The sequence below is a fragment of the Ranitomeya imitator genome, chromosome 7 (genome assembly GCF_032444005.1).
Source record: "Ranitomeya imitator isolate aRanImi1 chromosome 7, aRanImi1.pri, whole genome shotgun sequence".
In the NCBI taxonomy this organism is placed as follows: Eukaryota; Metazoa; Chordata; class Amphibia; order Anura; family Dendrobatidae; genus Ranitomeya; species Ranitomeya imitator.
The window spans coordinates 134777773-134799503 of record NC_091288.1 but is presented as its reverse complement, the minus strand read 5'-3'; the positions used below and the strand labels follow the sequence as shown (position 1 = coordinate 134799503).

Genomic DNA, 21731 nt, shown 5'->3' with positions numbered 1-21731 from the left:
CAAAACGTTTTAGGCTTTTTCAGGTAAGTTTTGGCAAACTCCAGCCTGGCTTTTTATGTCTCGGGGTAAGAAGTGGGGTCTTCCTGGGTCTCCTACCATACAGTCCCTTTTCATTCAGATGCCGACGGATAGTACGGGTTGACACTGTTGTACCCTTGGACCGCAGGGCAGCTTGAATTTGTTCGGATGTTAGTCGGGGTTGTTTATCCAACATCCGCACAATCTTGCGTTGAAATCTCTGGTCAATTTTTCTTTTCCGTCCACATCTAGGGAGGTTAGCCACAGTGCCATGGGCTTTAAACTTCTTGATGACACTGCGCACGGTAGACACAGGAACATTCAGGTCTTTGGAGATGGACTTGTAGCCTTGAGATTGCTCATGCTTCCTCACAATTTGGTTTCTATAGTCCTCAGACAGTTCTTTGGTCTTCTTTCTTTTCTCCATGCTCAATGTGGTACACACAAGGACACAGGACAGAGGTTGAGTCAACTTTAATCCATGTCAACTGGCTGCAAGTGTGATTTAGTTATTGCCAACACCTGTTAGGTGCCACAGGTAAGTTACAGCTGCGGTTATTTACACAAATTAGAGAAGCATCACAAGATTTTTCGAACGGTGTCAATACTTTTGTCCACCCCCTTTTTTATGTTTGGTGTGAAATTATATCCAATTTGGCTTTAGGACAATTCTTTTTGTGTTTTTTCATTCAAGACAAATTAAATGAAGATAATACCAAATAATTTGTGTTTGCAATCATTTTCAAGAAGAAACTGAGTATTATCTGACAGAATAGCAGGGGTGTGAATACTTTTGGCCATGACTGTATGTACAGTGGGGCAAAAAAGTATTTAGTCAGTCAGCAATAGTGCAAGTTCCACCACTTAAAAAGATGAGAGGCGTCTGTAATTTACATCATAGGTAGACCTCAACTATGGGAGACAAACTGAGAAAAAAAAATCCAGAAAATCACATTGTCTGTTTTTTTAACATTTTATTTGCATATTATGGTGGAAAATAAGTATTTGGTCAGAAACAAACAATCAAGATTTCTGGCTCTCACAGACCTGTAACTTCTTCTTTAAGAGTCTCCTCTTTCCTCCACTCATTACCTGTAGTAATGGCACCTGTTTAAACTTGTTATCAGTATAAAAAGACACCTGTGCACACCCTCAAGCAGTCTGACTCCAAACTCCACTATGGTGAAGACCAAAGAGCTGTCAAAGGACACCAGAAACAAAATTGTAGCCCTGCACCAGGCTGGGAAGACTGAATCTGCAATAGCCAACCAGCTTGGAGTGAAGAAATCAACAGTGGGAGCAATAATTAGAAAATGGAAGACATACAAGACCACTGATAATCTCCCTCAATCTGGGGCTCCACGCAAAATCCCACCCCGTGGGGTCAGAATGATCACAAGAACGGTGAGCAAAAATCCCAGAACCACGCGGGGGGACCTAGTGAATGAACTGCAGAGAGCTGGGACCAATTTAACAAGGCCTACCATAAGTAACACACTACGCCACCATGGACTCAGATCCTGCAGTGCCAGACGTGTCCCACTGCTTAAGCCAGTACATGTCCAGGCCCGTCTGAAGTTTGCTAGAGAGCATTTGGATGATCCAGAGGAGTTTTGGGAGAATGTCCTATGGTCTGATGAAACCAAACTGGAACTGTTTGGTAGAAACACAACTTGTCGTGTTTGGAGGAAAAAGAATACTGAGTTGCATTCATCAAACACCATACCTACTGTAAAGCATGGTGGTGGAAACATCATGCTTTGGGGCTGTTTATCTGCAAAGGGGCCAGGACCACTGATCCGGGTACATGAAAGAATGAATGGGGCCATGTATCGTGAGATTTTGAGTGCAAACCTCCTTCCATCAGCAAGGGCATTGAAGATGAAATGTGGCTGGGTCTTTCAACATGACAATGATCCAAAGCACACTGCCAGGGCAACGAAGGAGTGGCTTTGTAAGAAGCATTTCAAGGTCCTGGAGTGGCCTAGCCAGTCTCCAGATCTCAACCCTATAGAAAACCTCTGGAGGGAGTTGAAAGTCCGTGTTGCCAAGCGAAAAGCCAAAAACATCACTGCTCTAGAGGAGATCTGCATGGAGGAATGGGCCAACATACCAACAACAGTGTGTGGCAACCTTGTGAAGACTTACAGAAAACGTTTGACCTCTGTCATTGCCAACAAAGGATATATTACAAAGTATTGAGATGAAATTTTGTTTCTGACCAAATACTTATTTTCCACCATAATATGCAAATAAAATGTTAAAAAAACAGACAATGTGATTTTCTGGATTTTTTTTTCTCAGTTTGTCTCCCATAGTTGAGGTCTACCTATGATGTAAATTACAGACGCTTCTCATCTTTTTAAGTGGTGGAACTTGCACTATTGCTGACTGACTAAATACTTTTTTGCCCCACTGTATATATCATGGACAGAACTATATATAATGGACAGGACTATATATAACACCCATAAGACTATATATCATGTACAGGAGTATATATGATTTACAGGACTGTATATAGTACAGGACTGTACATAACATGTTCAGTGCTATATATAATGTACAGAACTCTATACAGAACTATATATAACACATACAGATACCATATATAATGTACAGGGCTGTACAGTAGGGAAAATAAGTACTTGACAGTATTTGGTACACTGCAGATTCTGCAAGCCCTTCCACCTACAAAAAACGGAGAGGTCCGCAACCTTCATCGCAGGTACTATGTATACTTCTTTAATACCCCTCAACAAGATATTTCAGGACAGCTCTATACCTCCATGGGCCAACTATGATTATAGTCAATTGCAACATTTCTATTCCCATATTAAGATAGACAGCTGAATAGGGCTCTTACAAATTTTGCAAAACGTTGCTTCTCATCGTCTCCACCCTCGCACTCTCTCTCACTGCGCTATAATCACCTAATAGCCCAAACTACAACTATCAGACCACTATTGCGCTGCATGGGGAAAAGAAAATGCTGTGCTAATGGTGCTGAAAATTCGGTGCGGAAACGCTGCAGATTAAAAGAAGTAGCATGTCACTTTTGTGCGGATCTGCAGCGTTTTTGTACCCATTCCATTATAGAAATCAGCAGGGGTAAAAACGCAAGAAATCCGCACAAAATCCGCATTAAAAAATGCATCAAATCCGCACCTGCGTTTTCTGCCAAGAGATGCAGAATCTGCACAAAAAATTCCAGAGGCTAATCCGCAACGTGTGCACATAGACTTAAGATTATCTTTACATGGTAATGGGTTCCTGCATGACTTTATAAGTAGTTTCCCGCAGTATCAGATAGAGCAGTGTTCCCCAACTCCGGTCCTCAAGAGCCACCAACAGGTCATGTTTTCAGGATTTCCTTAGTATTGCACAGGTGATGCAATACTAAGGAAATCCTGAAAACATGACCTGTTGGTGGCTCTTGAGGACCGGAGTTGGGGAACACTGAGATAGAGGCTGGAGATGTGGAGTGGAGGAGGGGACAATGATTTACATGTGGTGGAGCTGTCCCATAATAAGAGGTATCTGGACTCAGGTAATTCAGACTATTCAAAAACGACTAGTCTCTCTGTGCCCGACTCTCCTGAATCTTTTTTGCTCTTTATGATCCCAACTAGTTTCACCAGATACAAAAGTGCTTTAATAAGCTACCTTATACAGGCTGCTAAGAATATCATTCCTCCTCACTGGAAAAGTACTTCTCCACCTACTCCGGAGGAGTGGTTCTGTGAAATAGCCCTTCTAAATAGGATGGAACACTTGACTGCCTAATCCCCCACTAACTGATAGATACTGTGAGACTTGGAGAGACTGGACTGATTTCCAGGAATTTGATGCCTACCGCCTTTCATCAGACTCCTGTGACTCACCCTTTCCTCCGATGCGTTTCTTCTCTTTATTGACTATGCTCTGCGCCTGGCTGCGCTGTGTATGGTTTCCAATGGATTTTAGTAACCTCAAAATAAGAATATTGATGACAAAAATGTTCCCTTCCCATCTTTTTCTTCCTTTAACTTGATGTTTTATTGAACATTATACTCATATTCTATAATAAATTGATACTGATCTTGTCCTGTTTATTCTTTTTTGTATTTTTGTCATTGAAAATGATATAATATTTCAACAAAAATTGCATTGAGAAAAAAACATGCAAATATAAATACTGGCTAGACAGGACAACTCGTCATGAAATGCGTACACAAAGAGGGAAAAAGACAATGGTGAATAGTCCAAGATAATGAAAAAGTATCAAATTTTATTTATAATCAAAAAGTATTACAGGGCAAAAAGGGGATGTGGCATGTATATACGTGAAGTGACAAGCTGTGAAGGAGCGTGCAATAGGAAAAATTACAGTAAGGCTGGGTTCCCATTGCGTTATGGGACCGCGTAAAACGGACAGCGTTGCACGGCGAAATTAACGCCGTGCAACGCGGCCGTTAACGCGCCCATTCACGCTAATGGGAACGCGCTTCACTAGCGCGTGCCATGTTCGGCACGCGCTAGCGACGCGCCGGGGATTCCTGGCGCGCCGCGGACGCTGCTTGCAGCGTCCGAGGCGCGCCCGCGGTCCGTTCCCCGCTCTCGCAGATCGGGGGATCTGCGAGAGCGGGGACGTTACCGCGACCCCGACCGCAGCCCCATAGAAAACATTGCGTTAGCGCAATCCGCTAGCGCTAAACGGATTGCACTTAACGCAATGTGACCCTAGCCTAACATTGGTATATTGTATATCATATTTACTGGTGTAGAACAAGATGTAAGAAGGATATTGAATCATACAAAAATACTTGCCAAAGTACCAATACAATATAATATCATTTCGGCTCCCTAAAGAAGTTGGGCCAAGACATGCGTTGGGTTGGACGCGCTATCCCTATGAACCGTTACACAGTAATTGGTGTCTAAGGTATCTAATAATGCTTTTCATAAGTTCATTTAGTGCACACTGACACTGATGCATATTGACAAATTCCATACACAAAGTGGGTACAGAGAATATTCAGACCCCTTTACATTTTTCACTCTTAGTTTCATTGCAGGCATTTGGTAAATTCAAAAAAGTTCATTTTTTTCACAGTAATGTACACTCTGCACCCCATCTTGACTGAAAAAAAGAAATGTAGAAATTTTTGCAAATTTAATAAAGAAAAACTGAAATATCACATGCTTATAAGTATTCAGACCCTTTTCTCAGACACTCATATTTAAGTCACATGCTGTCCATTTCCTTGTGATCCTCCTTGAGATGATTCTACTCCTTCATTGGAATCCAGTTGTGTTTAATGAAACTGATAGGACTTGATTTGGAAAGAGCGCACACCTGTCTATATAAAACCTCACAGCTCACAGTGCATGTCAGACCAAATGAGACTCATGAGGTCAAAGGAACTGGCCAAGGAGCTCAGAGACAGAATTGTGGCAAGGCAGAGATCTGGCCTAGGTTACAACACAATTTCTGAAGTACTCAAGCTTCCTAAGAGCACAGTGGCCTCCATAATCCTTAAATGGAAGAAGTTTGGGACCGTCAGAAGTCTTCCTAGACCAGGCCATCCAGCCAAACTGAGCACTCGTGGGAGAAGAGCCTTGGCGAAAGAGGTAAAGAAGAACCCCAAGATCACTGTGGCTGAGCTCCGGAGATGCAGTAGGTAGATGGGAGAAAGTTCCACAAAGTCAACTATCACTGCAGTCCTCTACCAGTCGGGCCTTTATGGCAGGTGGCCTGACAGAAGGCTCTCCTCAGTGGAAGACATATGAAAGCCCACATAGAGTTTACAAAAAACAAAAAACACATGAAGGACTTCCAGACCATGAGACATAAGATTATCTGGTCTGATGAGACAAAGATAGACCTTTTTGGTGATATTTCTAAGCGGTATGTGTGGAGAAAACCAGGCACTGCTCATCACTTGCCCAATACAATCCCAACAGTGAAACATGGTGATGACAACATTATGCTATGGGGGTGTTTTTCAGCTGCAGGGACAGGACGACTGGTTGTCATAGAAGGAAACATGAATGCAGCCAAGTACAGAGATATCCTGGATAAAAACCTCTTCCAGAGTGCTCTGGATCTCAGACGTGGTCGAAGGTTCACCTTCCAACAAGACCATGACCATAAGAAAAACAGCTAAAATAACAAAGGAGAAGCTTCAGAACAACTCTGTGACCATTATTGACTGGCCCAGCCTGAGCCCTGACCTAAACCCAATTGAGCATCTCTGGAGATACCTGAAAATGGCTGTCCACCAACGTTCACCATCCAACCTGATGGAACTGGAGAGAATCTGCAAGGAAGAATGGCAGAGAAACCCCAAATCGAGGTGTGAAAAACTTGTTGTATCATTCCCAATTAGACTCATGTCTGTACTAGCTCAAAAGGGTGCTTCTTCTCAATACTGAGCAAAGGGTCTGAATACTTCGGACCATGTGATGTTTCAGTTTTTCTTTCTTAAATACATTTGCAAAAATTACTACACTTCTGTTTTTTTTTTAGTTTAGATGGGGTGCAGAGTGTACATTAATGAGAAAAAAATTAACTTTTTTGAATTTACCAAAATGGCTGCAATGAAACAGAGTGAAACATTTAAAGGGGTATGAATACTTTTCGTACCCACTGTACCTTGGCATTGTATTATATTGTATAGTATCAGTACTCTGACAGGATATTCTGCACTATATTATATTGTATTGGTACCATGGCAAGAGTTTTTGTATGATGCAACATCCCTCATGTCTCTTCTGGTAAATCTATAATATGCTTTTTAATATTTTTGCTTATGCATAAAATTTAACTTTTTCAGTATCTTGGACCATTTCCAAATGCATAATAGTTTGAGAGAAATTTTCTTTTCCTGAAATTGTGCCCTTTTTCCTCCACCCATACCTTTGATCACTGTGGCCACAGAGTTCTATTTTAACCTCATCGGTCTTCCGAAAATGCATCAGGCTTGTTTAGATCTTTTTTAGCATACTTCTGATGCTGAATGATATGGTGAGGACACAGGAGACGTTTTCTTCTGATGATTTCCATGAATGCCATATTTGCACAGGCGTCTCTGAACAGTAGAACAATGTACCACAAGTTCAGAGCTTGCTAAATTTTTGTGAAGGTCATTTGCAGCCAAATGGGAGTTCTGATTTGTATCTCTATCAATCCTACAAACAGCTCTCAATGAAATTTTGCTTGGTCTTCCAGACCTTATCTTGACCTCCACTATTCCTGTTAACTGACATTTTTTAAATTACATTTCGAACTGAGGAAAGGACAACTTGAAAAGAGTTTTCTATGTTCTTATAGCCTTCTACTTTGTGGGCCTCCATTTTCAGTGTGCTAGGCAGCTGCTTAGAAGCACCCATGGCTGCTGTTTTTTGGCACAAGGTTACTGGGTTAAATGAAGCTGGGAAATTTACATCACGTGGCCTTTCTTAACGATGTTAACAATCCTAACAGCCATAATCCTAAAGGTACCGTCACACTAAGCGACGCTGCAGCGATACCGACAACGATCCGGATCGCTGCAGCGTCGCTGTTTGGTCGCTGGAGAGCTGTCACACAGACAGCTCTCCAGCGACCAACTATGCCGGTAACCAGGGTAAATATCGGGTTACTAAGCGCGGGGCCGCGCTTAGTAACCCGATGTTTACCCTGGTTACCAGCGTAAAAGTAAAAAAAAAAAAAAACCACTACATACTTACCTTCCGCTGTCTGTCCCTCGGCGCTCTGCTTCTCTGCCCTGTGTAAGCACAGCGGCCGGAAAGCACAGCGGTGACGTCACCGCTCTGCTTTCCGGCCGCTGTGCTTACACAGGGCAGAGAAGCAGAGCGCCGAGGGACAGACAGCGGAAGGTAAGTATGTAGTGTTTGTTTTTTTTTTACTTTTACGCTGGTAACCAGGGTAAACATCGGGTTACTAAGCGCGGCCCTGCTTAGTAACCCGATGTTTACCCTGGTTACCAGCAAAGACATCGCTGAATCGGCGTCACACACACCGATTCAGCGATGTCAGCAGGAAGTCCAGCGACGAAATAAAGTGCTGGACTTTCTGCAGCGACCAACGACATCACAGCAGGATTCTGATCGCTGCTGTGTGTCAAACTGAACGATATCACTAGCCAAGACGCTGCAACGTCACGGATCGCTAGCGATATCGTTTAGTGTGACGGTACCTTAACAGGTTAATTAAGGTCTGAAACCTTGGTCAAAGTTATCTGAGCACACAAATCTCTTAGGATGCTTAAACTTTTGCATTGGCTCATTTTCCTTTTTGTAATTATTTAAAAAAGTAAAAAATTACTATATATACAGTACAGACCAAAAGTTTGGACATCTCATTTAAAGACTGTTCTGTATTTTTATTACTATGAAAATTATACATTTACACTGAAGGCATCAAAACTATGAATTAATACATGTGGAATTATATACTTAAAAAATTGTGAAACAACTGAAATTATGTCTTATTATTATGTCTTAGGTTCTTCAAAGTAGCCACCTTTTGCTTTGATGACTGCTTTGCACACTCTTGGCATTCTCTTGATGAGCTTTAGAAGCAATTATTGTGCTTCTATTTACATTTCAATCTTTTACCTACCAAAATGTGATAAATGGTCAGCTGGAATGACCACAATTTGGCCACTGTTTGTTTCTCTTGCAAAATTGTAAGCAGATGGAAATGATGTTGCTACTCCTTGTGGCACTGATGGATTCATTCCCTGGTGAAGTGGAAAATGAGCTAAACCTAGGAAAAAAACAGAGAAAAAACATAAGACAAAATGGTTACAGCTGACCTGTTAATACTCAGAACTTGTTTGTGCAGCCATTTGTAGTAACTTTACAGTTGTTAAATATGTAAAAGAAAACATACATTCAGTTCGTTTTGCAGGTTATAATGGTTATGGTGGGAGGTTAAAAACAACAAAAATGAAAATTTTGCCACTGTGGGCTTGTGAGTGTTTACCGTGTGGGATTAAGTGTTGCATTTTTTAAAATATTTTTTCACTTTATTACTTGTTATACTAAAGCGATGTTCACGTGTCTAGTAATCATCTCTCAAAACAGATCCAGCAGCAAACAGGGATGATCGGACCCGTGGATGTTCGGATTTGTTTGGTTAGGTTGAACTGCGGTTTAAAGTTCAGTTCACGTACCAGAACTTGACCAAAACCCCATAGGTCCATTATTTTATTAGAATGGACCTATGATGTGATTTTTTTTTTACATGAAGCTTCCTGATGAACCTATAAGATGGGGAAATGCTTTGAAGCATAGATGCCACCTTCCTTATGAACAACCAATATAAGTTATCACTATTTGAGATTTATTATGATGTGATCCCCCCTACATAGTGGTCCTTATAATGAGTAAGAATCATCAGAGTGTTTAATACAGACAACTAGTGTTATCCAGGGAAAGCCATCGTTGAGCGGGGCACCATATCTCATACATCTAGTATGCCAACCCAACCTCCATGGCTAGGCTGGGTCAGTCTAGTGGATCATCCAGGGTCTCAGATTTTGTACTATGACCTGTGATGTCCATGTCTTCTTCTATACATGAAAGTCAGATCATTGCTAGTGATGAGCGACCATGCTCGAATACCGTGTAATTCGAGCATGCTTGTGTGTTATCTGAGGATGTTGGGCGTGCTTGGATAATATGTTTAAGTCCCTGCAGCTGCATGTGTTGTGGCTGCCTTAAAAGTTGCAAGTCTGCAGCGTAGGGATTCGAACATTTTTCAAGCTCGACAAAGACACTCGATTAGCACAGGAGAATGCTTAGACAGGGCTTAATCAGAGTACATTCACAGCAAAGAGTAGGTATAACCGTGCCTGTCAGTACAGACTATCAGTTGTTAGCGGTTTTTCCTGAAAAAGAAGCAAATGCGAAACGCGCGTTGGGGCTCAGTACTGGGTTGCAGGTCATGTATCAACAAGTGCGCTTTCCTTATCTCTTATGTATAGTTACTTGAGTTTGGGGCTTCTACTTTAGCTCATGTCTCAAACTACCTGCTGCTATAAAACACTCGTGCACTTTACTAACAGTTTGTACTAACAGGCACTGCTATACCTACTCTTTGCTGCTATAAAACACTCATGCACTTTACTAACAGTTTGTACTGACAGGAACTGCTGAACCTACTGGTGAACTTTAGAATTTAGTATGCACTATGCCATATATAATAATTTTATTTATATAGCGCCAACATATTCCGCAGCGCTTTACAAATTATAGAGGGGATTTGCACAGACAATAGACATTACAGGTTAACAAAATCACAGTTCAAAATAGATACCAAGAGGAGTGAGGGCCCTGCTCGCAAGCTTACAATCTATAGGATATATATATAATTTATAAGAATTTGGTGTTCAAAAAATGCCTAGTGCATAATCAGTTTAGGAAGTTACCCTTTTATGTGTATATATGCATTGAGTATTCATGCAGCACTTTATATGAATAGAGTCATCTATATGTAAATCTGCCCATGGCATCTTTTTCCGGGAAGTAAATGGAGGGCACATGCACAGTGTGCCCACCGAGATCTGCCGGCCTGCACCCAGCAACAATACGAAATTTTTCCTATTGGTTAATTTTGATCACTGTGATAGACCCTATCACAGTGATCAAAATAAAAAAAAAAATAGTAAATAAAAAACCCCCTTTATCAGGGCTAAAGTCAGGGCTGGGGCTAAAGATAGGGTTGTGGTTATGTTGGGATTATGGTTAGGGTTGGGATTAGGATTAGGGGTTTGTTACAGTTAGGTTTGGGGTTAGGGTTGGAATTAGGCTTATGGTTAAGAGTTGAGCTTAGAGGTGCTTTGGCATTTGGAGGGTTTCACTGTTTAGGTACATCAGAAGTCTCCAAACGCGACATGGCGCCACCACTCATTCCAGGCAATTTTGTGTTCAGAAAGTCAAACGGTGCTCCCTCCCTTCTGAGCCCTGTCATGCGCACAAACAGTGGCTTTCCCTCACATACGGGGTATTGATGTACTCAGGAGAAATTGCACAACAAAGTTTGGGGGCCATTTTCTCCTTGTGAAAATAAAAAAATTGGATCCAAAGTAAATTTTTTGTGAAAAAAGTAAAGTGTTTAATTTTTTCCTTCCACATTGCTTTAGTTCTCATGAAGCACATGAAGGGTTAAATAAACTTCTTGAATGTGGTTTTGCGCAACTTGAGGGTTGCGGTATTTCTAATGCTGTCACTTTGGGGCATTTTCTGTTATATTGACCCCCCAAAGTCACTTCAAATGTGAGGTGGTCCCTAAAAAAAAAAAAAATAGTTTTTAAAATTTTGTTTGAAAAATGAGAAATCGCTTGTCAACTTTTAACCCTTATAACGTCTTAAGAAAAAATAATAAGGTTTTCAAATTTGTGCTGATGTAAAGATGATATATGAGAAATGTTATTTATTAACTATTTTGTATGACACCACTCTCTAAATTAAGGGTAAAAAAAAGTTTGAAAACGTTCAAAATTTTTGCCAAATTTCCGTTTTTTTTATAAACTCAAGTTATATAGAAGAAATTTTACTACTAACATGAAGGACCATATTTCAAGAAAAAAAACAATCTCAGAATCAGTGAGATACGTTGAAGCATTCTATAGCTATAACTTCATAAAGTGGCAGTGGTCAGAATTGTAAAAATTGGCATGGTCATTAAGTACCAAATTGGCTCTGTCACTAAGGGGTTAAATTAAAAGTTCGGCTCCGATAAAATAATAAAGCCTGTACACCCCTCTCGTGTCGGCTCAAGTGGTGTCGGCACACGCAGTCCCGGGGCTGTAATACGGTGAAATGACACGTGATGCCCGGCATCCAATCACTGCAGCTGTCACTGTCTCTGCCTTTGGACAAACTGAACAGGAAGTCCGGGATCACCTGCAGCCCTGGCTTCCTCTGCATGTTCAGTTTGTCCGTAGGCAGACAGTGACACCGGCACAGATGTCACTTGTCACATCATATAACAGCCCTGGAGAGATAAAGTGCTGACAGGAGCGGCGCCAACACTGGGTGAGTATAGGCTTTATCATTTTATCAAGGCCAAACATTTAATTTAAGAAGGGGTTGTCCTAGCAGTGGGCATTCCCTTTAAGCTTTCTAATATTCCCTATCTTGCATGTTTAATAGATTTATCTGTCTATGCACATTTTTTTTATCGGACATGCTTAACGTGGAGATAGATTATCTGGACATATAATAATTTTGAGTTACTGCATCTATCCACTTTATTTAGACAATCCACAATACTACTTTATCTGTGTCAGGCAGTCCTGGTGGTCCGGAGATAGAGTCCCAGATCCTTTGCACAGGATTCTTGGGTGAAATTTCATAAGGAAATATTGTTTTTAAAGGTATGCATGTTTACTTTTTCCAAGTATTCGCGTACAACTTTTGTGCTGTAAAATAATTAACGTAAGGGGTAGGGGGCTGCAAAAGGAAGCATAATAGGGGGAAAATCAGGACAATTGCCCTGCAAACAAATATGGATAGGGAACTTATATAAAATAACATAATAAAATATATAATATTGAACAAGGAGGGGGACGTCCAACGGGAGGAGGATATTGAGGAGGTGGACTTGGCAGTGTAGGTGGAGAAGGCAAAAGAGGAGGTAGCCAACACTTTCTGCCTTTTTGTTTAATTTTAGTAAACCCCAAAAACATTGGGAACGGCAAATGCAACGATCAAGCTGAGGTAGAGTATAACAATGTCTGGGTGCGGTTGGTCTACTTCTCTAGTCAGCCAAAAGGTATGGAAAAGTCCTGGGTGTTCCACGCCGGATTCATTTTTCTAAATGGGAGCTTGCCCACATTAGCAGTGGACAGGCGGATGCGTCTGTCTGTGATCACACTATCTGCCGTGCTAAACACACGTTCCAAAAGTACACTTTACACAGGGCACATCAACACCTCCAACATGTAAAGGGCAAGCTCAGACCATGTGTCCAATTTGGAGACTGAGAATTTAATTGGGGCAGGCCCATCACTCAGTACGTGGGGACGTGTGGACATTCACAATCTCCTCTACCATGTGGTTGAAACACTGTCTCCTGCTAATACCGACCGTATCAAATGGTGTTACCAGATGTAGTGGCATGCTGAGAAAGGTTTGACCCATTTCGGCCAGGCTAATCCTCCCTTAAGGTGGTGCCAGTGCACCAGCTGAGTTGGCAACTTCCTCCTCTTTTGCCTTGTGCTTCCACTGAGCCCCCGCTGTCAGGTGGGAACGCAGTCTACCAGCGTACGCTTTTACTCCCACACCTTACATCCCCGCTCCAGTGACTAAGGATGTTTAGTCGTCCTTGTAGCGGAAATCCAACAATAAGCACTGGCAACAATCCGGGTAACTCCGCTGTCGTTGCGCAAGCACAGCAGAATGTATCGGCTCATATGTACCAGACTGACCAGAGGCAATGACAAGTTGTTCCCGGTAGGAAGTGTATTTCCATCAGCCACACTTCAGTGGTGCCTGTGAGCTGCTCACCTTGCTGTGAACACTGTTCCTCCTCCAAATCTGTCCCCTAGCTGGACAGTTGTGTACCTAGCCACTGTTGGTACAGGAACCCATCCTCCAAACCATGTGTGGACGATTGGCCTGATAATGGTGTGAATGGTCCCAGCTCTTAATCCATTTTCTAATGTACCACCACCTCATTCATCATCACCTGAAAATTATTTTCAAGGAGGCATAGAAGTGGGATAGCAACACTGATGACTGAGTCATCAGCGCTGGCCATGTTGGTGAAGTACTAGAAACAGAGCAACAGAGACAACAAGTCCTGAATGGAGGGCCACTCAATGGTCTAAAAGTGGTGTTGTTCCACAGAGCGTCTCACCCAGGCGTGCTGAAGTTAAAACTCCACTATTGTCTGCTGCTGCTCACACTCTCTCCAGCATATGCAAGGAGGAGTTCTACCTTGCTGGTACATTGCATATCAAGCAGTGAGAGGGAAGACTGAAGTGACACAGAGAAAACATGCGACCAGCAACAGGGTGAGAACATTGAAAAAGAGCAGAGAAGGCCCACACTTTGTGCAGCAGCTCTTACACAGTCGTGGCCGAAAGTGTTAGCACCCTTGAAACTGTCCCAAAAAATGAATTATTTCTCCCAGATAATTATTGCAATTACACATTTTGTTATACAGGTTTCATTTTCTTTTCTGTATTGGAACACAAACAACAACAAAAAAATGAAGAAAAGGCAAATTGGACAGAATGTCACACAAAACCCCCAAAATGGGCCGAAAAAATTATTGGCACAATCAACTTAACATTTGCCTGCTCACACTTTGGAATAAATACAATCGCAATCAATCGCTTCCTATAACCATCAACAAGCTTCTTGCTCCTCTCGCCTGGAATTTTTGACTACTAATCTTTTGCAAACTGCTCCAAGTCTCTCATATTTCAAGGGTGCCTTGTGCCAAAAGCAATGTTAAGATCTCTCTAAAGGGCTTAACTGGGAATTGGATCTGTACTCATTGCTGGACATTTAAGAACTCTCCATCGCTTTGTTCCCATCCATTTCTGAGTGATACTTGAAGTATGTTTGGGGTCATTGTACTGCTGGAAGACCCATAACCTAGGATGCAAACCCTTTCTGACAATAGGCAATACACGGTGACCCAAAATTATATAGTAATGTTCAGATTTCATGATGCCTTGCACACTGTCAATGCACCCAGTGCCAGAGACAGCAAAACAACCCTAAAACATCTTTGAACCTCCACCTTATTTGACTAGGTACTGTTATTTTCTTTGTAGGCCTCATTCCATTTTCGGTAATCAGTAGAATGATGTGCTTTACCAAACATCTTTCTTGGTCTCATCTGTCCACAGGATAATTATCCCAGGATTTTGACTTACGCATGTACACTTTAGCAAACTTCAGTCTAGCTTTTTTTAGTCAGCAGTGAGGCAGGGCTGTGGAGTCAGTAAGCCACAGTTGCGACTCTGACTCCGACTCCTGGATTTTATCAGGTTCCGACTCAGACTCCTTCATAAATGGCCAATTCGTTACAATAAATTTACTGTTGACAAATATTAACATCGTACTTATTCAGTTTCTCACCATCATATAAGTAATCAGACCACTTAGAGCAAAAACTATATTTATTAGAATACAATTAGAATATAGCAAATAACTTTTATAAACTTTTCTAAACTCGTGTAAGTAAATATGCAATAAACACTGTTATGCAGTTAATAAGAAGAAATCTATAAATTTGTCCTCAGAAAAAGTATTGCCTCTGTCAGATCCTCCTTCATGGATGCCCTCAAATCTGATCTAATTATTTTGAGAGCAGAGAACAACCTCTCTACACTAACTTGGGTTGGTGGCACAGCAGTAACCACTTGGGCAACATCTCTGACAATGTCAGGATACAGAGGAATCACTTGTTGCACTGTTATTTTTGATGAACGGTCAAATTTCTCAATTTCTTTTAGTGGACATGAAAAATTCTGCTCAAATGTACTGGCTGTGTTCTTTGATGGGGATGATTCTTCTATGCGGGAACGCTTTGCATGGTCCTTGTGATCTAAATACTTTTCGAAATTAAATTCTTCATCAGTTGATGAGGGTAAAGATGTGGCAGGACGACCAAATTCTTCTTGTTCCTTCTGACTGTTCTGCAACCCTTTCATCCTTACTGCTATTTCAAACAGAGATTCTTTTCCTTTAGTTAGCTGTTGATCATCTAGAAGAATCCGATGCATTGGGTCTACATAAACAGCTGCTAAAAGAATGGTATTTTGTAATAGTAGCTCCTCTCTCCGTTTTATTGATGCAGCAATGCCACTTGCAATTAACCCTCCTTTGGGACAGGCGAAACATCAGGTTCTTCCACTCCTTTAAGAAAATACCTGGAGTTAAGTCCTCTGCTTGTAATTTTTTAGTCACTGTAAATGGGTGCTCTAGCAATTTTTCCAGCTCAGTCACCTGATTCCACTGACTTTCATTTAGCGTCAGTTCAACCAAGCGCTGAATCATTAAAGGGAACCTGTCACCTGAATTTGGCGGGATCGGTTTTTGGTCATATGGGCGGAGTTTTCAGGTGTTTGATTCATCCTTTCCTTACCCGCTGGCTGCATGCTGGCCGCAATATTGGATTGAAGTTCATTCTATGTCCTTCGTTGTACATGCCTGCGCAAGGAAATCTTGCACTTAGGGTTAGGGTTGCACTTAGGGCTAGGATTGCACTTAGGGCTAGGGTTGCACTTAGGGTTGCACTTAGGGTTAGGGTTGCACTTAGGGATAGGGTTGCACTTAGGGATAGGGTTGCACTTAGGGATAGGGTTGCACTTAGGGATAGGGTTGCACTTAGGGATAGAATTAGGGCTAGGGTTGAAATTAGGGTTAGAATTAGGCTATGTTCACACGGTGCGGATTTGGCTGCGGATCCGCAGCGGATTGGTCGCTGCAGATTCATAGCAGTTTTCCATCACGTTTACAGTACCACGTAAACCTATGGAAAACCAAATCCGCTGTGCCCATGGTGCGGAAAGTACAGCGCAGAAACGCTGCGTTGTATTTTCTGCAGCATGTCAATTCTGTGTGTTGATTCCGCAGCGTTTTACACCTGCTCCATAATAGGAATCCGCAGGTGAAATCCACACAAAAAACACTGGAAATCTGCGGTAAATCAACAAGCTCTATGATCTGTTTTTTAAATGTATCTACTGTCATTGTCACAGTAACTTTGTCACTGACAAAATATCTTGCAACTGATGGCTGCAAAATTTTCTGCTCCTTTGTTTGGCTGGAAGAGCTGGGCACTGGTTCATTGGTTTGGATGCAGTCTTTCTCATCCACTGCTTTCAGTACTTCTGGATGAAAGCGATGTAAATGTCTCTTAAGATTAGAAGCTCTGGTAGGAGCATTTTTATCTTTGCCTGAATATGCACTGATCTTGGCTTCACAGCATTTGTTTTCGTCTGGATCATTTGTCTTGAGTGATGGTGAAATGTTCAAATACAGCTGATTTAATGTGACGCTTCTTTGACATTCTCAGGTTTTTAATTCTGCATTCACAATCCAAATGACAATTGTTTTTCCTAAAAACAATTGTACAAAATTATTGCCAGGTCGTACAACTGATATAGTGGTCAGTAATACGGTTATTCCTCATGTACTCACAGTTAACTGATGCAAAGTTTGTTGAAAGGATAATACTTCTTACAGTCTTCCTCTTCTGAGTAGCAGTTGTGAGATGCTTGGAAGACGCACAACAAACATCTAGTCTAGAGGAGAGCTTTACTGCTAAGAATTTGCAACACATTCTCACTTTCAGTTTCATACATTGTAAGTAGGGGGTTGGGGCAGCATGAGGTTAACCAAGTATAAGATTAGATAAGGGCAGTGACACACAGGAAGTAAAGGCCCCTTCACATTAAGAGACGCTGCAGCGATACCGACAACGATCCGGATCGCTGCAGCGTCGCTGTTTGGTCGCTGGAGAGCTGTCACACAGACCACTCTCCAGCGACCAACGATGCCGGTAACCAGGGTAAACATCAGGTAACTAAGCGCAGGGCCGCGCTTAGTAACCCGATGTTTACCCTGGTTACCATCCTAAAAGTAAAAAAAAACAAACACTACATACTTACCTACCGCTGTCTGTCCCCGGCGCTCTGCTTCTCTGCACTCCTCCTGTACTGGCTGTGAGCACAGCGGCCGGAAAGCAGACCGGTGACGTCACCGCTCTGCTTTCCGGCTGACGGACGCTCACAGCCAGTACAGGAGGAGTGCAGAGCACAGCGCCGGGGACAGACAGCGGTAGGTAAGTATGTACTGTTTGTTTTTTTTACTTTTAGGATGGTAACCAGGGTAAACATCGGGTTACTAAGCGCGGCCCTGCGCTTAGTTACCCGATGTTTACCCTGGTTACCAGTGATGACATCGCTGGATCGGTGTCACACACGCCGATCCAGCGATGTCCACGGGAGATCCAGCGACGAAATAAAGTTCTGAACTTTGTTCAGCGACCAACAATGGCCCAGTAGGGGCCTGATCGTTGGTCGCTGTCACACAGAGATTTCCTTAACAATATCGTTGCAACGTCACCAAAAGCAACGATATCGTTAACGATATCGTTATGTGTGAAGGTACCTTAAGACATGTCTCTATCTCCAGCAGAACTGCTTATCACTGTTGTTCATAGTTTGATACTCAAATATATATGTTCTAACATTTATAAAATTCATATGAAAGTTCAATTATGAAATATTAATACTTTTTTTTTTAAGCTTGAGTCGGAGTCGGTACATTTCTACCGACTCCAACCAAAACTAACTCCGACTCCACGACTCTGACTCAGACTCCACAGCCCTGCAGTGAGGTCCTCCTGGGTCTCCTGCCATAACATTTCATTTCATTTAAATGATGAAAGACAGTTAGAGTTGACACTGATCCTGCAGGACAGCTTGAGTTACTTTGTATCTTGATTGGGGCTGCTTATCTAACATCCGGACTACCCTGTGTTGCGACGTTTCATCAATTATTCTGTGCAGTGCACGTCCAGAGATATTTGCTACAGTGCCATGGGCTGTAAACTTCTTCATTATGTTGCTCATCGTGGATGAAGGAACAATGTGATCTCAAGATGGACCCATAACCTTGAGATTGTTGATATTTTTTCAACAATTTTGATTCTCAAATCCTCAGACAGTTCTCTTCCTCAAGCTTAGTGTTGCACACACAGACACACAATGCAAAAATGGAGTCAACTTCTCTCCCTTATATTTAGTTTCAGGTGTGATTTTCATATTGCCCACACCTGTTAGGGTACGTTCACATTAGCGTTTTGCGTGTTTGCCTCGGGCGCCGCAGCGGCGACACATGCGTCATGCGCCCCTATATTTAAAATGGGGGGGGCGCATGGACATGCGTTGTGCTGCATTGTGCGACGCATGCGTTTTTTTTGCCGCAAGGGCGCAGAAAACGCAACAAGTTGCATTTTTTTTGCGTCCAAATTTCGGCAAAAAAGGACGCATGCGTCGCAAAACGCAGCGTTTTAGCGTGCGTTTTGGTGCGTTTTTATTTGCGTTGTGCGTTGCCGACGCAGCGGCGCACAACGCAAATGTGAACGTAGCCTTACATGACACAGGTGAGTTTGTAAGAGCATCACATGCTTGAAATAAATTTGTTTACCCACAATTTTGGAAAGGTGCCATCAATTTTGTCCTGCCCATTTTTGCGGTTTTGGGTAAAATAAGCTGTGCAATTTGCCTTTTTTCTCTTTTTTTGTGTTATTTCAATACACGAAAAGGAAATAAACATGCAATAATTTTGGGGAGAAATAATTCCTTTTCAGGAAACAATTTCAAGGGAGCCAACACTTTTAGCCATGACTGTATAAGTAATTTTTAAGGAAACTCTGCACCACAAAATATAGCACATGCACACGTAACTGTGCTTTTTTATTTTTATTTCAAATAAAGGTGTCTGTCTTTCTTTCAAATAAAGGATTCTATTTTGGCTGTGTATTTTTTACAATCTAATTATGGTTAGTAATGGGGGTGTCTTATTGACGTCTCTCAATTACTAAAACCTGGCATGGTATTAGCCGACAATACAAAGGAGACATCAAACCCACAATTATTACCCCATTTGAAACTGCCCAAGGGCAAGTGGGAAGAGCGAGACTAAGCGCAAGGTTTGGCGCATCATATTGAGGGGCAGCTGAGAGCTGATAATTTTATTCTGGGAGGATGACCATAATCATCGCCCTTTCCTAAGTTATTAATATCAGTAAGGAGTTGGCCAAGTAGTGGACAATGTTCTAGCAAAGTTCCTAAACAGGAGAAGGTTAAAGTTATATTCTTTAATCAAGCTACCTTTAGCCTATGTGGAACAATAATTGTCCAGAAAAGAAAATGTGAGCGCTACAATAAGTCCTGTGTCATGCCAACAGTATTGCATTCTGTGACCAATCATCTGTGGTTGCTTTTCATTCCAGGGTTGGGCTCACTCAAACATTTATTTAAGAACACTGCTATGACTATAGAACGGTATCTAAACATTCTCCCAAAGCAGCTTCCAGTAGCAACAATGCAAGAACTTGGTAGTGACCATGTCACAAGGCAAAAGTGATACCCAAATGGCTCAGTGGACAAAACAAATATTTTGGAAAGCTCTCAATCCCATTCAGAATATGCCATAAATAAAAAATGGTATCTACATAATTTTGATGTATTCAGAGTATAAAAACTATCAAATTATTATAATTGTACTTCAGTAACCATAGAAACATTTGACAAAGCTTTAAAAACGGTGAGGAGCAAATCTTATGAAAAAAAAAAAAAAAAAAAACAGTTTGTGTCAGTCTCAAAATGTTGTCCATAACTGTTCAAACACCAGATTCAGTTTCAGGCTTCATTTACACAAGTGGTCAAAATTGTTGGTACCCCTCTTTTAATGACAAACAAACCCACAATCGTCAACAGAAATAGCTTGCATCTGACTAAAGTAATAATAAATGAAAAATCTATGAAAATAAAAGTTAGACATTGCTTTTCAACCATGCTTCAACAGAATTTTTTTTAAACATAAAAACCATACAATCTGTTGTTCAATTTCTCCTGAGCACACAGATACCCCAATATGTGGTTGAAAACTACTTTTGCAAAGCTCTGAAGAGTGGAAGCGCCATTTTGGGGTTCACATTTTGATGGAATGGTTTGAGGGTTTCATGGCACATTGGGAAAGCCCCTGAAATGCCAGAAAAACAGAACCCCCTACAAGAGATGTAATTTTACACACCACACCTTTCCATGAATTCAGCCACGGTGCAATGAGCATATTGACACCCAGGGCCGCCATCAGGGCATTACTGCCCTTACTGGCGTAAGGGGCCTGATGAGCAGAGGGGGCCCGCGCGTTTTCCGAAGCATGATCAGTTCAAATCTGTTGCCGTGTAGGAGATTCCTCCATCACGGCAACAATTAACAGACGCCAGCCAATCACAGGCCGGCAGCTGACATCAGCGCGCACGTCGCCAACGTATGACGTCACTGTCATATGCCGGAACGATGCTGCACACCTCTGCTGAATCGTAGGTGAGGACATCACTGGAGCTCGGCCAGGTAAGGAAAACTTTTTTTTTTTTGTAAAGCTGTAGTGCGGGTCATATTATACCGGTGCGAGGGTGCATTATACTACCATGGAGAGGGGGTAGGGATGGGGTGTGGAGGGAGGAGATGCCCTGTTATTGTGCAGAGCGATACGGTTTTTTTTTTTTCTTCATTTGGCGTATTGTAGAGGTTGGGGAACGGGTGTGCACTGGATGAAGATGAAAAGCGAAGATGAATGACTTCAACTAGGAAAGTCACTGGCGATTCAGTGTGTTACCTAAACACTTAGAATTGAGAGTCCTCAGTGGTTGATACCTTTTAATGGCTAACTGGAAAAACACTTTACCTAAACACAGACACTAGACGGAGCTCCTATGTATAATGTCATTGGTGATCACTATATTACCTGTACACTGACACTATATATCAATCCACTGTGTATAATGTCACTGGAGACCACTGTATTACCTGTACACTGACACTATATACCATGTACAGATCTCCTGTGTATAATGGCACTTATGGTAATATTAGTATTGTGGGGTTTTTGTTTGTTTGTTTTTTATTAATGATCAGTATTGTAGTATTCTGTCACTATGTTGTAGTAATATGTGATCTGAT

General features: G+C 41.8%; 1 protein-coding gene across 5 annotated transcripts in view; it reads right to left on the bottom strand.

Annotated features, from left to right (window-relative positions):
- TNRC18 (trinucleotide repeat containing 18) overlaps positions 1-21731 on the bottom strand; it is a 672655-nt gene that overhangs the window by 536943 nt on the left and 113981 nt on the right. For all 5 annotated transcript variants that reach the window (XM_069733831.1, XM_069733830.1, XM_069733832.1 and 2 more), the window contains exon 8: positions 8627-8773. In XM_069733831.1, coding sequence (XP_069589932.1) covers positions 8627-8773 — 147 coding nt within the window. The remainder of the gene's footprint in view (positions 1-8626; positions 8774-21731) is intronic.